Source organism: Panthera tigris, chromosome B2, assembly GCF_018350195.1.
Source record: "Panthera tigris isolate Pti1 chromosome B2, P.tigris_Pti1_mat1.1, whole genome shotgun sequence".
Classification (NCBI taxonomy): domain Eukaryota; kingdom Metazoa; phylum Chordata; class Mammalia; order Carnivora; family Felidae; genus Panthera; species Panthera tigris.
The window spans coordinates 43,076,111-43,094,039 of NC_056664.1; the positions used below are offsets into that span (position 1 = coordinate 43,076,111).

The following is a 17,929-nucleotide window of genomic DNA, read 5'->3' on the forward strand; positions in this document are numbered from 1 at the left end:
ATACTTAAACCTTCCACAGAAACATTCTTTTCAAATTGCCCAGTATGTCACAAATAATGTATCTACAGGAAAAGAAGAGTTATAATGTGTTGTCCCACTTATGCGAGTAATTGTCTCCTGAACTAAGAATAAACTAAAACGAATATATGGCAGCAGACATTTCTAATAAATATGCTACCTCCCCTCAAATCAAGATTTGCCATGTCACTCAATGCAAGAAACAAGAAACTAAGCTAAAAAGAGTCTTAAGGAAAGAATGATTGTGCAATTTCTCAAAAAGAACACACGTGTTTTTTAGATGTTCTATGTTTTTTCTCAACATTCAGCAATACAGTGATTTCAAATATTATCAAAACTAAAAAGTAATTTAAATTAGGCTCATGGAATTATTATGATACTTGAGAAAAACAGAGAACCTCTCCGTGAAAACATTTCAACTATCCAAGAATATAATCAACCTCAAAGTCCTCTAAATCTAAAACTAAAATAGTAATAAACAATCCATAACACAGATTTGAGCAGAGAATCATAACGAGAGCAAACCGACTTATGTGACTGTTCATTCTTTTATAAAGATGAACCAGTACTTATTTTTCAGATACAGTACTACTGGAGCATTATTAACCTATTTTGCCCCTTCTACATATGGCTATTTAAACTATGAAGAGACTATTGCATTTTTACTTCGTTAAGTACACATTTCAAAGTTAAGTTTTAGAAATGTTGTTATTTCTATTGTCTTTTATCAAATGAATAAACTTGAAATAGTAAGAAGTGTGATGCAGAGACATACTCACATCATACTCTGTAATTCTGCTGCAAAGCTTACCGACTTCCCCGCACTTCTTCCACTACTTGAAGTGGCAGTAGACATTGGGCTGGCTGCAGTATTATTCATCTAAATAAAAAAGAAATAAGGCTTACAAAATGTATTTAACTATAAACAAGTGCATGGAGAGTGGAAGCAATTATAAATTACTTCAAAAGTAGAGAAAATTTTAAATTTGTAATTTTTACATAAATCTGATTTGTTCCTATTAATATTCTTTATTAAATGAAATAGCAAAAAGGAAAAACTGCTTAGTCGAATATGATATCAAAAATTACCGACTTAAGTGATAAACGTTTTAGTACCAATTTTACAATAAATAGTGGAAGAAAAAGAGTCATTAAAATAACAGAACTCCATGGTTTCCAAATACGTTCCAGGGAGCCCTAAGGTTCACTGGCAATATTTCAGGGAGCTCCCAAGGGGTCTCTAAGCACACCCTCCCAGTTCCATCCAGAACAACAGAACAACTCTGATTTTTCTATTCATGTACTCGGGTTCCAAGTGAGCGTTAATACAAAGAACTGCACAGCTGCAAAACACAGAATTAGAAAACCAATGCATAATCTAACCCCCATTTGAACCAAACCCTAAAATATAAATAATAAAAATAAAGTCAATCAGCACATCAGAAGTAAGTAGTGTGATATTTTATCTTATGGTTAACTCATCAATTTAAAATGTGACTTTTTCCCCCAATAAAATTAAGCCGATGCATAATAGGAAAAGTAGATGCCAAACCTAATATATGCTGTTTTATTTAATGCATGTGGCAGTCCTATGAACAAGAATTAGTGAAAATAACATCACAATAAAAGTAGATAAAAGCCTCAACTATTACTCGGTAAGTGCTCAATAAATGTTAGCTATTATTTTGTATGTCCATATAAACGTTGCAATATAATTTCCTTACAATAAAAATAATTTGCAGATTTGAACATATGATAAAAGAAAGTAGTACTGGGGCACCCGGGTGGCTCAGTTGGTTTGGTGTCTGGATCTTGATTTTGGGTTCAGGTCATGATCTCACGGTTCATGGGATCAAGGCCCACACCAGACTCTGTGCTGGCAGCTCCAAGCCTGCTTGGGATTCTGTGCCTCTCTCTCTGCCTCGCCCCCTTGCATGCATGCACGTGCGCATGCAAAATAAATAAACTTTAAAAAAGAAAAGAAGAAGCTTTTGAGAAGTCAACAGGACAGAGGACTAAGATAAACAGCAGGCTAGCTGGTTAGCTAGATCTGAGTGTCACAGTATCCTTCTGTGGCAAAGCCAACTATCTGCCAACAGAAGTCATGGTCTAGTTAGAGGGCCCTTAGGGCCAGGCCAAATGCAAGAGCAAAGAAAAACAAGGGAAAAAGTTTCACTCAAACTGAGCCTGAAAACCAAAATTCTAAAGCACATAAAAAAGCTGATGCTATTAAAGACCATAAACTTGTGTTAAGCCTGATTTCTTTTCCACAAAGATTTTTAAAGTAAGTCCTTTTTTCTACAAAAATATAGGATAAGAAGCAACACGATTAGAACTCAGGTTTTAAAAAAAAAACAAAAAACAATTCACATCACCAAATCCAAGATGGGGGGAAAATAGATAGGAACCCAACTACTTCTAGGAACGGTCCTATAGAATCAGGGCAGTGATTTAAAACAAAAAACAAAAAACAAAAAAAAAAAAAAAAAACAAGGAACCTGGCTCTCCCAAGAACCTCAGAAAATGTTTCCCTCACCCAAGAGAATACTGGCAAAGATATGCTATCATGGAGAAAACGTTAAACTCAAAGATTGTGTATTAACCCCAGCCTCCAAAAACGGGATTTAAGTTGACTCATGTCAGATTTGAAGACATGTCAGTCTGTGGGATTATCCTGTGGCCAAATGTCCTGTTGACGTTGCTGGAGCAGCCTGCCCCTTTAGTCACCCCGCTTTCACTCTCTCTGAAGAGGAGACATTTCAGAAAGTTAATTCCTATTAAAACAGCTTTCAGTTGTCCCCCTACTGCAAATGTTTCACATCAAGAGTATTTATCGGTAAGAGGTAAAAGGTCCCAATCCTAGTTTATTATAACCACGATCATCCTTCCACAGTCAGTTATTTAATTTTTACATCAAGCAGGTGAATAACATTTTTCTGACATGATGAGCTGATAGCTCATTAGAATCTTTAAAATAATTATTTCCCATACCCAAATTTTGTTTGATTTTAGATAATTAACTTTAGACATAACTTCTTTACACATCAAAGTCCTATCATCCCAATGCTTTATTTCCTTTCTCCTAGACATTTAAAAAAAAAAAAAAAGTCAGTTAAAAGCAGAAGCACTCAAGTCAATTTTCTCTAATAAATACAGTTAACATGGAACTGAAAACCTACTGTAATCTTCTCAATGGGTTAATGTCCTGCAGTCGTTTTAGCTTTCGATTGAAATGCAGCTGTTTGCCATATTTTACAAAATGAATTCAGATGTGCAGATGGAGATCTAGATTATTTCAACATGCCACAGTTTAAATGTGAACCCGAGGACTAAGTTCATCTCTGATTAATACATATTTAAACCCAATCATTAAGTCAATAGTCAATACCGTATCACACCTGTAAAATCTTGTTCCAGAGTAGAAAAACTGACATCTTTTATTTTAAAACAATGGAGCTCAAGGATATACCCTTTTCCTCAGAAAATACCATAATGGAAAAAAATGTTTTAACTGTAGTCAAGTTATACATTACAAATGTGAATTAAACAAAAAAGTAATGAACATGCTACCGGGTTTCTAATTACAGTTCATATTTTTGTTGCTAAATGACCAAAGAAGAAATACCATGAGACATCTTTGGCTTCAAATACCTCAAAGAGTTGGAAACTTTATCACTAGTTATAGCACACCAAAACAACATAAATATCTGTGTTGTGAAATCCATCAGTCTACCGATTTATTAAAAGTGGAATGTTTTATCATTTCTTCTGTTACATCACCGCTGAGGAAAATTAATTCAGCAGACCTACGTACTGATTCTGAGTATGAACAGTTTCAATTCCAACCATGCATAACCTGAATATCCCACATACATAAATTAGTAGAAAACTGTTACAGTCAGAACATTCTCATTTTCATAGAACTCCAAAGGCAGGAAGCAATTAAGGTTAAGGTAACACTATTATACACTGCATTTTAGTTTTGTTGTTTAGAAACAAAACAAAACAAAAAAACTCAAGTTACATCACAGCATAAATTTCTCTCGCTGTGAAAAATAATTACCAAAATGATCAATCACTGAAAATGTAAAAAATAAAATAATTTAATTATACACAACTTTAAAACTTTTATACCTAGTATTTGGGATAACACAATGGTAATTCCAATATATTTAAATAAGTGGACTTCAGAAGATATAAAGCTCAAGTGTCCATACAATTACCAGGTAAAACATCTCATGAATAATCCAAAGAATAGATGATTCATGTGTAACTGTCTGGAAATCAACAATTCTCCTGAAACTGCTGATTGTTATTTTCATAACTAAAAATCACTTGTATTCACTTACTACATATTAAATGAGTTCAGAACCTGAGATAAGATGCATCAATCATAGCACTTCTCATACTATAGTGTAACTATTTCCTTGTCATCAAACTGCTAACTGCGTAACGATAGGGACACTGATTTTTCTGTAACTTTGGTGCCTAAAGTACTGCCTAACACTGCTGATGCTCAGTAAATGCTGGGTGAATGAACAAACTACTGAACAGTATAACAAATACAAAGATAAAAAAGACATGTCTCCGCCACTGAGTAGCTTAGAGCCTACTGAAGTTAATCGATCAGATATATTCAGTGGAATGAGGTTGGAGATAATGCACAAGATACTATGGGGCAAAAGTAGGAACTAAGACCTGTCAATTATTATGGGGAAACTGTCCTGAGATTTAACACTTGTAAAAATCTGAAAATAAAGCATATTTAGCCACACTAAAAAAAAAAAAAAAAAAAAAAGTGAACAGCACATCTAAACTACCCATATGCCAGTGGATTACTAAAAGTACAGAAGTGAAAAGTACTCTGAAAACCATGAAGCACCATAAAGAGCAATGTATGATAGTAAATACTCTTCCTTCCCATTCATTCAACGAGCAATAATTTTTCTTAAAAACTATTAGAACAGGAGTAAGTGCTTCCTAACCAAAATCAGTTTGATTCTAATTGGCATAGATAAGAAGATACAAATACTCATAAGCAACACCCAACGATCAAAATGACAAGTTACCAGCTCTAAGCAGAGAATCGCCATCTTAATATAATTATCAAAGACTTCATATTCATAGACAGAAAAACTCTCCTCTGTAATATACTATTCCCCGGTACATTTTCCCCCACCAAACCCGCTTCCCTGTCCAACATCCTGATTCTGTATGAACAACACAACTCTTTAGTTGCCTAAGTTCAAAAACTCCAAGGCATTTTTGATTCACCAGCTCCTCTCCTGCCTACCTCCATGCAATCTGGTCCTGGCATATTTTCTCTTAATAAAGCAATTCTAATTCAATTCCTTCCTTTTCAATCTCGCCTTAATAAATACCTTTACTAGAGTATCTTTTAAACCCATCTCCCACCTTTCCAATTAATTCTGCATACAGCTCCAGAGTACTCATTCTAAATATTGGTTACTCCTTGAAGCGCCTAGGTGGCTTAGTCGGTTAAGCATCCAACTCTTGGTTTCCACTCAGGTCATGATCTCACAGTTCATGGATTCAAGCCCCACATCGGGCTCTGCCCTGATAGCACGGAGCCTGTTGAGGATTCTCCATCTCTGCCCCTCCTGCTCTCTCTCAAAAAATAAATAAACATAATAAATAAACTAGTAGTGGTTACTCCTCTACTCAAAGCATCCAATAGCTCTCCTTCCCCTGGAGGATAAAATTTGTCCAGTATCAGTCCCACAGGACCTCTGCAGCCTCCTTTCCCTACAGCAGTCAAAGCAAATGTCCAGCATCTCCCAAACCATCCCAGGTTCAGAATCGTTAGCCTACAGTTCTTCCTACTTACGGTACCTCTTGTCTCCTCTCCACCTCTCCAAATCCCAGCTGCCTAGAAAAGCCCAACTGAAGCTCAAGGTCTCCAAGACTTCCCAGACTCAACGATCTTCAGGAAGTCTCCTTTCCCTGACATTTAATGTTTTCATTCGCTAATTCTTTTGTTTAACCTTAAATACTTCAGAGCACATTAGTTTATTAATAAACTTCCCCAACTATTGGCAGATGACTGCCCCTCCTCCTTCATAGAGAAATGAAAAGCTCTTACTTACTTCCTCCTCTTTCCTCAACCAAAGCCCCTGTGTCTTCTGATTCCCTCCTCTTACAATCTAGGCACTTTCTTCTTTAAAGCTGATGCACGACCTGTGCTTTGGTGTATCCATTCATACCTATTTACTGGACACTTACTGCCAGCCAAACACTGTTGTTAAGAGCTAGGGATAGGATAGTGCCTAAGCTAGACAAAAGAAATATCTTATAATGCAGGAGACAAGCATATAAATATAATGTGAAGTCATGACAAAGGCTATGAAAACAACATTAAACAAGCTGTTTTCAACCAGGAGGTGACATTTAATATAAGATCTGAACAAAGCCTGGGATGGAGCTCTGGAGAACTTCCAGGCAAAAAGAACAGCAAAGTACCAAGATCTTGAAGCCAGTGTGGCTCAAGGGAAGGGAACAGAGGGGATATGCAGTAGAAAATAAGGCCTGACAGTTAGCAAGAGGCCAGGTGATATAAAGCCCTCTAGGCCATGGAGGTTAAATTTTAGTTGAATATAATGTGAAGCTAATACAGAACTGTGAAAAGGGAAGTGACTTGAAATGTTTTAGGTTTTAAAAAGATAACTGGCTGCCATGACATTATACTGCAAAGAAGCAAAGGTACAAGTGAGAAGACCAGTCAGAAAGTTATTGAAGTTGTACAGGCAAAAGAGGACGGCGGCCTGAATTAGTGGTACAAGTGGAGATGGTGAGAAGTGGTCAGCCTTCTGGAATATATTTTGAAGACAGAGCTTATTGCCGATGGATTAGACATGGAGTATGAAAGAACAGTCAAGGAGGACTCTGAAGTTTACTGCGAAGCTTGGGGCCTGAGCAACTGGTTGGATGGTGTGCCATTTACTGAGATCAGGAAAACTGAAAAAGGAAAAACAAAGAAACCAGGAGTTCAGTTTATGCCATATTAAGTCTGAGACGACTATTAGACATTCAAGGGGAGATGAAATCCTGCAGAAGTTGTGTGACAGATGTTGTAAGACAGAAAACTGATATAATTCATGGTCACGGGGTTCTGCTAAGGGTAATTACTCAATACTGGAGGTTCTGATCATAAGGACCAATCATCTCTCAAGTTCAGCTTCTCCATCTGTGAAGAATAATTTCTGCCGGTCTCAGAGGAGTGTTATAAAGAAGACAGTGGCTACCACATAACGGGTATTCAAAAAATCTATTTGAATTGAAAAGAATATCAAAACATCTGTGAACCACGAAAATTCCTGATAGGCAGATATAAACTGTCCATTTACATATCCTAGTTGGCTACATGAGCAGTTACTTTTTTTTAGGAGCACAGTCAGACTGCTCAGAGACCTGTGAAGCTGTATTATTATGTTTTTCTTCTTTAGTTTCGTATTAATGCAGGTTTCTATTTCAAGTGCTTTCACATCCAGTACTCTCTTAGGGAAATACTGAGTTTCAAAAAAAAAAAAAAAATCTTTATTCTTTGGAAATACGGTTCTTAAAGTGCACTGCCAATGTGCCCGTCAGATCATCCTAAAATACATAACATTCAACCCCTGACAAAACGGCAAGCTTACGTTTCCCATATTAAAACACTGTTGTTTTTACTTAAAGTATCATATACTTGAGTGACTTAATAGTTAACTTTCCAGATAAGGGCAAAAATTTTTAGTCAACTATACTGTCAATAGTAAGTGTAATTGACAAGAATGTCAAGAAAGCTCTCTCTTAAACATCAGGATTCTCTCCCACTCTAGATTCACGTTCTAGAAATATTTAATCTTATGAGGAGTCTATTTTAAATATAAACAAGTCAATAAACTATCTGATGTGGTTAAAAACACAGTTCATGTGACTAAAAAGAAAAGGGAATTAGAGATTTACTGTAGGCATGTAAAAAAAAAATTGATGAATTTGTATACGCATTTCAGAGTTTATAAAGGGTCTTTCACCTGTACTACCTAACATTTTTTCACAATTACCCTCCAAGGCAAGTATCATCCCCACTACCAGTGAGGAAGCCAAGAGTAAAAACTGGGGAAACGTCACAAATCTAACAAAAATCAGGCTTTGATCCAGAGTAGCTGACAGACAGACAACCAGAAATATTCCATCCATGCCCATACATTTTTTAACAAAAATTCATTAACCTCCAATTCTAGTGCCTTAGGTTTTTTTCATTTGTAAACGATGCCCATCTCCTTTAACACGCTAAACTAATGTGAAATTACTGAAAAGTTGTACACATAGTAAGTAGTCAGGGGACTTGTCATTAAGTTGTCTTAGAGACTTGCTAACTTTAAAACTTCATGAATTCTGTGCTTAAAAGTCAATCTTAGGCAGGTGGATAAACAATTAGACAAAACTACAACTATACCAGTTGGCGGGAGGGGGACCAAAGACATCTGAGGTTCAGAACTACAGTTTGAAAAAAACTAATTTCATCCAAATCCCTCATTTTTCAGGTGAGGAAACTGAAGTCCAGAGGGGTTTCTTGAACTGCCCAAGGACACATCACTATTTAGTGATACAGCTGGGACTAAAACTGAGTTCCCCTGACTCCCGTCCAGAGTTCTTTCTACTATCCCACAAGGAACATACAAATAAAAGTGGATCCTAATTAACTCACAAGACCTCCACAATGTGTTTGTCATAGTGAACTTTGTTGTGAAATATCTGCCTATGCCGACTCACAGTTTCGCAGTAAACGGCTAAACTGTGTCATTTATATTCATACAATATTTTGCATTTATAAAGTGCACTCACATAAATTATTCCAATTTATGCCCTACGAATTCAATGAACACACTTTTTTTTTTTCAGCAACTACTACATACCATATGCCAGGCAGCATGCCATCTTCATACTCGTTACCTTATTCAGCCTTCAATATCCATTCACTATCAGCCAGATACTATCAGAGGCAGTAATACAATGCAAAAAAACCCCAACAGACCCATTCCAGAAAGTGAGCACCTCATCAGTATCACCTATTAAGGGGGAATGACATGTCTGGATAAATAAATGAGATACAGCATTTAGCACAGGAGACGGAACACATCAAATGCCCATGAAAATGGTGGACCTCCCTTAGCAGTAGTATGCAGTTGTTTAGGGTAGAAAATATATTGCAACCAGATCAGTAAAGCACCATTACCAAGACTTATAGTATTGTTAAAGAGAGCAACCTCGGGTAGAGCCTATTATACTCGATGCTGTTTTACAAATAAAATTTACAACAACTTTTGCAGATTTAAGATTAGTCTTTACTAGAGGTAGTAGGTGGAAAAGTTGAGACAAAACCAATTAAAATAAAATGTCTTTGTAAAGTAAGACAATTTATGTAATTCTCCTCTATGGTATTCAACAATCCTGTGGGAAGGCTGGAATGAGGTGAAATACTAATTCCATTTTACAGATGAGGAAATTGAGTCTCAGAGAAGTTAAACACCTTCACTGGAGTCACAAAGAAAGAATATGGTAGAAAAGGGCGAAACCTAGGTTTGCAGAATTAGTCTCAAGTACTCTTTGCACCTATCCACAATGCATCCCAGAACATCAACATCTCTTCCAGATATGTTATTCAATAAACTTAAGGCTAAAACAGCTAATATTTATTGAGCACTGACTTATATGCTTTGCTGTACCCAACACTGCACCCAACACATCACATGGATTATCTCATTTAATCCTCAGCAGAGTGAGAACTCAAACCAAGTGTGTTTGACTCTCAATAAAATATTTTACCTACCACAGTATAAGTTAAATTAACACAATAAGGCATTTGGCTACATTATTTTTCTTTATTATAGAACAATAAGCAAAATCCTTCCTGGACACCCTAAATAATAACAGACAGATTTCTGACTGACTTCACTATTCAACTTAACCATAAAATAAAATGGGTATTATTTTCAACAAGATTACTCAATCTTCTGATTTGACTGACTTAGCCTAAATTTCTTTGCAGCTTCCTACACCAAAAGATCATTAATGTAGGGAAAAGCAAAAACACAAAAAGATCACTTATGTAGAGAAAAGCAAAAATCAAACTGTCCAAGATTTCCATCCAGTATAGAGAGAAAAGCAAAAATGTTTACCTACCAGTAGTTTAAATGAACAGGTCACTTGCTGGCCTTATTCCAGATATCTCATCTATTATTTAAGCACACAACCAATAATTCTCTCAATACTTTAGTACATTTGTGAGATTGCAATATAATTAATCCCCCTAAAAATTACATATTACAAACTTCAACAAGTAATAAGACTAAAAGTAGAGTGGCCGTATTATTATGTGATACCAATGGGGACATTTTTTATATGAAAGGGGCTCTATTAGGATAAAGAGGCTCTAAACAATGACTGTCCCAGAAAGTTGGAGTTTACAATCACCCTATATAAGAGCAACCCATTTTGATTTGTATGTTATGGGCTACTCAAATGCATATTTCATGGGCTTTAAGTTTTTGGCCTAGATCTAACGATTATCTTCAGCCTTGAGATCAAGGGCACTAGGCCAGAGTTAAGGGTGCTACCTAAAATAAAGTTGTTTTTTTTTAAGTTTTATTCTCACACTAAAATAATGTGCTTAAAAAAGAAAAAAAATCTACATATCTCAAAGAAAGGAATCTCATCAATATCACCAAATTTCAGACTTATCTCTTCAAAAGTTTTGAATATTGATAACCACAAAACTATTTCTAAATGGCTCAAAGGTTATTAGTATAAATTATCAACTTGCTTTATTATACAAAAAGTTACAAAACAAAACAACAAAACAAAAAAAAAAAAAGCACTATCTTTCAAATGGAAAACAATTTTAGGAATAAAAAAGTAGAAACATTTTCACTGAAACTTAACCAAAGTGATAAAAGATAGTGGAACCCCATGGTCACAATACAGTACAATAATGATTAAAGGAAGTGCCAGCTAGTATTGTTATGGCTTTCCAGATGAATCTGGCATTAGCTGTACAACCCAAGGAGTCAAAAGAACAATTTGCTTTAATTTGTCAAGCTGTAAATAAGTACTAACAGACCCATGCTTTGAACTATAGTATTTGAGCAAAAGGCATTATTTGAATATAATTATGATTCCCTAAGGCAATAAATGTTCCAAGAATTGGCTTCGACTTAAAATTCAATCAAATCAAGAAGTGAAACGCGTCTCAAAGTCTAGATTCTAGGCTTAAGCTGCCCAAAAGGCAGTGAACTAGCCACTTTTGGTTATTTATATTTAAATTAGTTAAAATATAATTTAAGTTCTTCAGTGCAATAGTCACATTTCAAGCGCTCAAGAGCCACTTGATGCTAGTGGATACCACATTAGTACAGCACAGATTACGGAATATTTCCATCATGGCAGAAACTTCTACAATATTGGACAGTGCTTCTATGGACCTAGGCTGCTCTAGATCTTTGCTTGAATACTCCCAGAGATTAAGAAACTTGCAATAACGAATTAAGTGCAATGAGGTGCATTCTCTTTTTGCAAAGTACCACCAAAAAAATTGATCCTCATGTTCAGTCAAATCCAGTCTCTCTGAAACGTCCACCAGAAATTCCAAGAGGTCCATCCTCAATTTGGTCGTCAAGTAAATCTGTGCACAGCTAACGCACTTCCGTTTTCAAAGTTCTGACTCCTAACATATACTAAGACCCTGTCTTTTCCTCCTCTATTGATACATACTAATTTCTTTCAAAGTAAACAGTTTAAAGTTTGTATTAACCTCATGGAGTGATGCTAATTCACCCCCGTGCACATTAACAACACATGTTAGTAACACATGTCAGTATCCTGTCAGATACTTCATTCCACTCTTCCTATGAATCTACTCTTACCAGACCTTCAAGTGTCTTCATTTTTAATTTAGAAAACAGGGTCACAGTCATTTTGAATTTCTTCAAACATGAAAACTAAAATTAATTACCGTTAACATGTAATTTGATCAGTGCCTGATCAGTGTATTACCTCATATAATCGGGTCAATTCTGGGCCAGGCTACTACCACCCCCATTTACAGACCGGAACACCCAGGCAAACGCAGGCTCGATAATTTCCGCAGGGGTCACAGATGTGGGCTCAGCCCACACAAAACAGAGTCGATCTTTCCCTTTTCCTGGATGCTAGGTTTCTACTAACGCTACTTAACTCTTCTTCCGCCCCGGGCATAAAGCACTTTCCTCCTCTAAGGGTTCCTCCCCACAAAACACTACCCAGATGAGGCGCGGAAGGTGCTCCTTAACACGCCCCAGCCACGCCAGCTCCAGCTCGCCTGCCCAGCTCCCCTCGCCCCACGCCCACCCGCCGACGGGGAGGAGTCAAGAGCCAGCTCCACGCTCGGCGGGAGAACCGGGTGCTGAGCCCGGCCGGCGCCTCGAGCTACGGTCCTCCCTTCAGCCCTAGAGTACAAACGCCAATTCCTCCCCCGCGGCCGCCCCGGGGCAGGGGTCAGGACGGGGCCGGGCCCACGGACGCGGGGCTCGCCGCGCGCCGTCCATCCCGGTTCGCAGATCCCTCCCCGCCCGCCCCGCACCGCCCCCCGCACCCCCTACAACCTCCGCTTTAAGAACACTTGTAGGCACGGCTGCGCGTCCCGCGTGGAGAATGTGGGGAGAGATGGTGCGGTTTCGGCGGCGGCGGCCCGGGGCACGCTTGGAAAGGGGCGGGGTGGAGGGCTGAGAGTGTAGAAAGGGAGAAGGTGGCTCGGCTGGGGCAGGGGTGGGGGGGGCACAAGATGGCGTGAGCCCGACTCTCCGTGGGGCGGGGGCTGCGGAGACGGAGGAGGGAGCGCTGCAGACGCCCCTACCACTAGCTGCGCGGGCTCTGGCGCATGCGCGCTCCACCAGGTGGCCGTGGTCTCCTTTTCCGAGCAAGCAACTTCCGCCACGCTCGCCGGGGGCGGGGCGTAGTGGAGTGTACCGCAGCCACTTTCCCCGCTGCGGGTCACCGTGGTCCGAGCGGCGGACCTCAAAGCGGTGCCTGCTGGGAAGGGAGTGGAGTCGAGCTGAGACCCGAAAGGTGTTCAAGGGCCAGGCCGTTCTTTAAGAGTCGAACCGAGAGGGCTAGGATTTTCGAGGGCTTGGGTGACCGATACTGGGAGTTTGTTTTCAACTTTAGAGCAGAGATTGGCCCGTGTAAGGTTCTGTCCAGGAATTGGGGTGAACCGGGATCTTAACCGGATTGTGCTTTTAAAATGGGGAGGAGAAACGGAGAGATCAAAAAGGCCTGCTCCCCCAAGGGGCCGCAGTGCCGGGGTGTGGATATGGAACCCTTTCTGGACAGTGGGACACCAGCTCTTCCGCAGGCTCATGCACACCACAGTCTTAGGAGAGGCGGTGGGAGATGATGGTCCGCAATGAATACCCCTCACTCCCACCGCCAGACTCATAGTAACAAGTTCAGGCATTTAACGACCACGTTTTTATCATTGAAATCTTCTTCCATTTCAAGGATGGGAGGGGGGGAGGATGATCCTATTTTTATTTTTCTTTAGGATTTTGGCCTGTTCCTCATTTTTAAATCTTGCACCCCCACTATTTAACTGCACGTCGTGCTCTCAATTTCCGTGATATGCCTATAGTTCTATAATACAATCGTCAGTTACTTCAATCGCTTTCACTGTGTATGAAGTCTTGTTATTTATGTTTTTAACATTCTTTTCAGTTGTTAAGGGAAGAAAACAATTACCGATGCTTACGTCCACTCCTATGACGTCAAATATAAAGTATTTCATAGAGATTCAACTACCAACCTTCAATCGGGTCTTTTAAAGCGTTTACTGCTTGTTATTTTCCTATGGATATTTGTGTTCCGAAATAATCTTTTCTTTCTACTTGCTTACATTCTTTACAAGAGCAACTTCTTTGACTATTTCCTCTGGATCATACTTGACTCTTGTGTGTTTAGTTCTCTTTAATCTCCCCAATACTTCACTATTTGCCAAATACTTAAAGTTCTAAAGTAATACATTTGGAATATAAAGACTCACCATAATGTGTAAATCAGGGCTCAATGCAATGTTGGGCAAAGTGTAGAACATAAGGAAGAGAAAGTAACAATTTCATAATTTCTTACAAAGGAAAACCGATATACACAGTAGTTGAAAAGCCCTTTCAAGTACATTACCAAGAAAATAATTAGGAGAAAGTTAAGAGAAAAATTGATATTACATCTAAGGAAATATAACCCAAAGCAGATCGTTTCAATTAAAATTACATTCAGTAAATGTTGCCATAGTACTTGCATGGGAGTTTTACCTGCATCACGTGGAGGCCAGATTTGACCTAGCTTTTCAGAATAGAACACAGATCTTACTCTCAGGCTACTGGTGTCTAATCTACATATAATCACGCACAACAGGAGTTACTGAAAGTGAGCCATGGAGAACGGAAACTGAATTAAACCAGGCACTAGTAAAGGGAACTCAAAAATTCACTCTTAGGAAATTGTGAATTGTGCAGTTGGCAGAGATCTTAGCTTTGAAGTCACATGAGTTAGCCTAGTGTTCCTACCTCCTGGAATCTATTAAAATTCATTTTTAAAATTTGATTTAGCCATAATTTTGTTTGTCATTTGAGAACGCAGCTGTACACAAAGGGTCAAAGTATCTTCCATTAGATTAATATAGAGTCTCCTAAACAATCAACACTACTAGGGTATCTTAATTATTATAACAAAGCTAAAACAATGAAGCTGTTGCTGAAATTAAGACATTCGTGACCACCACCTCTCAGAAAAATACATGATTTCCAAAGCATGTGGAGAAAGCACCGGGAGACCAACTGAATGCATCACACCACAAAAATGTCTGTCCCTTAAACAGAGCCGTTAAAGGAAAATGAAGTGTTGTGACCATAGACGTTCACATTCCTCTGGCATAATAACCCTCATATAGAGCCACTAGTGCAAAAAGAAAGTGTAGATTAAAAAATGCCTCTTGGCATCCTAAAACTGATTGCGTTAAGCAATAAAACAAGCCCCAATTCTCCAAATACCAGAAGCTATTTGGAAACATCTCTGTGATGAACTGGTATCTTCTCATGTGGTTGTGATCAGGATAGTTCACTTCAGGTGACCTGCAAAATTCTTACTCCTTTGTGATCCATGATTTTATTTATTAGGATGCTTGTAGAACCTCTTCTTATCTACAAATTATTTTGTTCTTTGCTATCTCTGCCTTAGATTTCTAATCTAAGAGACAGCGTGAGTTGGGGAGGGGCAGAGAGAAAAGGAGAGAGTGAGAATCCCAAGCAGGCTCCACGCTGTAGCTCAGAGCCCGATACGGGGATTGAACTCACGAAACTGTGAGATCGTGACCTGAGCCAAAACCAAGAGTCGGTCACTTAACCAATCGAGCCACCCAGGCACCCCAAATTTCTAATGCTTATATAGTCACCATGGAAATCAACTGGTTAGAACTGCATATTGTTTAAAATTGTTTAATACAATTGTTGTTGTATTCAATTAACGTTTTGATTTAAGAACTATTTTTTCAATTGCAGCTTGCCTTACGTTCAGAACAAGTTGTTCCAACCAGCTCTGTGGTACTTGGGCATGTCACTTAACATTGTTGGGCCTCTGTTTCCATGTCTGCAAAATAAGGTGATCAAACCAAATGAACTAAAACCTTGCAGACCTAAAATTCTATGCTCCTTCAAAACAGGAATGACCAAAGGATGGATATTAAAGTGGTACAAGATAATTTCAGCATTCAATCAATATATTTGTGCTACAAAAAATACAGAATGTTCAAGGCTCTTGCTACTGTAGGATTGATATTATGCACTGCAAAAGAAAGACCAACATGAAAAATATACATTAATCAAATCTTTTGAAATACAGGAGGGGTGGTGCATCACATAATTCTTTGGGGTGTAATTAAATTGGCTTCCCATGCCTTCCAATTACATTCATAGATTTCAAATTAGGAAGAGCAATACAGTGACGAGAGAAGGAATGTTAAGAATTACAGTACTGAGCAGCTTGTAGAACTATAATCATGATACATCCTCTTAGGAACCTCTCAGTGCAGATTTAACACTCCAGGATCTTTTAAAATTAGTCTTTGGCTAATGATCACGTTTTGAGACTAGAATGGAAAAAGGAATCCTATAATATCAGGGTTTCACAGAGCCCCTGAGCTCTCTAGACACATGGAAACTGAGTTGCTTTCATTCCCGTTGAATTCAATATGTAATCCTCTTGTTCTAGAAGCAAACAACTTCTACATTTCTCCCCTTGAAGATAAGGTCTGTTCACTGAGTGTAAGTAATGGGTGCTAATTAGTTCATTCATTCAACAAATTATTATTGTAGGCCTACCACGTGCCTGACATTATTCTAGGAGCTGTAGATGCAGCAGTGAACAAAACAGACAAAAATTTATGCCATCATCAAACGTAGGAGGAGTAGTTGGACAATAAACTAAATAAACGCCTAAATAATATAATATGTTAGAAAGCCATGAGTGTACCTGAACAGGGGGAAATTTTTTATACAACAGGGAAGGGATAAGGAATGAGACAAAGCACAGGAGGAATGAGAGAATTGTCAATTTTTAAATTGGGCAAGCAGGGTAGGCCTCACTGAGAAAGTGCTATTTGAACAATGACTTGATGAAGGTGAAGGAGATCGCTACAGACATCTAAAGAAAGAGCACTCCAGGGAGAACAACCCATGCTAAGGCCCTGAAGTGGGAACAAGCCGGGTAAGTTGCAGGAATGGGTAACGACCCATTGTTAGCTGAAAAACAATGACCCATTAAAAAAAAAAAAAAAAAAAAAAGGGAGGTCACAGAGGCGCCAGGAAGCCAGATGTTAGAAGGCCTGTGTGCCTGGACAGGGAAGCTGTTAGCGGAGGATTGACATGATGTGGTTTAGGCTTTAAAGTAATTACTCTGAGGGCGCATGGGTGGCTCAGTAGGTGAGCTTCCGAAGCTTGGTTTCAGCTCAGGTCATGATCTCATGGTTCGCAAGTTCAAACCCCACATCGGACTCTACGCTGGCAGTGTGGAGCCTGCTTAGGATTCTCTCTCTCTCTCTCTCTCTCTCTCTCTCTCTCTCTCTCTTTTTCTCCTCTCCCTTTCTCTCCCTCTCTCAAAATAAGTAAATTTTAAAATAATAATAATAATTACTTTGGCTGCTGGGTTAAAAATAGTCTGTAGAGTACAAGTCTTATTGTAGTAACCCAGGTAAGAGGTGATGGTAGCTTACACTAGGGTTATTACGGTAGACTCCATAAGATGGGGTTAAATTCTGGATATTTTTTCAAAATCAATATGATTTACTGACAGATTCGATTTGGGGTTCTAGAGAAAGAGAAATGAAGGATGACTGAAGTGTCCTGGGAAACTGGAAAAATGAATTTGCCAGTAACTGTGATGGGCAAGAGTGGGGATGGATATGTTGGGTAGGTATAAGAGATCAAGAATGCAATTTTAGGCACAAGTAATGAAGTACAATGTTTGCATTATCAGTCGTTTTGCCTTCATAATTAACTTCTTATGGAAATATAGGAAAGTTTGCATTTGTTACCTTCTTTAATAATTATTTAGTTAATTTCCAATCCTGCTCACATAACAAAGATTCATCTAGTCCTGTATAATAACGCTCGTCAAAGAATATCTGACTTTTGGGGCGCCTGGGTGGCGCAGTCGGTTAAGCGTCCGACTTCAACCAGGTCACGATCTCGCGGTCCGTGAGTTCGAGCCCTGCGTCAGGCTCTGGGCTGATGGCTCGGAGCCTGGAGCCTGTTTCCGATTCTGTGTCTCCCTCTCTCTCTGCCCCTCCCCCGTTCATGCTCTGTCTCTCTCTGTCCCAAAAATAAATAAA

At 38.7% G+C, this 17,929-nt stretch overlaps 2 protein-coding genes across 10 annotated transcripts in view; one reads left to right on the top strand and one right to left on the bottom strand.

The window, feature by feature from the left end:
* The window catches only part of SUPT3H (SPT3 homolog, SAGA and STAGA complex component), a 535,933-nt gene extending 522,796 nt beyond the window's left edge, over positions 1-13,137 (bottom strand). The window contains exons 1-2 of one of the 4 annotated variants that reach the window (XM_042986488.1): positions 12,657-13,137; positions 798-898 (exon numbers count right to left, since the gene is read on the bottom strand). In XM_042986488.1, coding sequence (XP_042842422.1) covers positions 798-898 — 101 coding nt within the window. In that variant the 5' untranslated portion in view covers positions 12,657-13,137. The other 3 variants (XM_042986487.1, XM_042986485.1, XM_042986486.1) reach the window with 3 other exon arrangements.
* Positions 1-17,929, top strand: part of RUNX2 (RUNX family transcription factor 2) — a 259,057-nt gene that overhangs the window by 42,981 nt on the left and 198,147 nt on the right. The window lies entirely within an intron of this gene.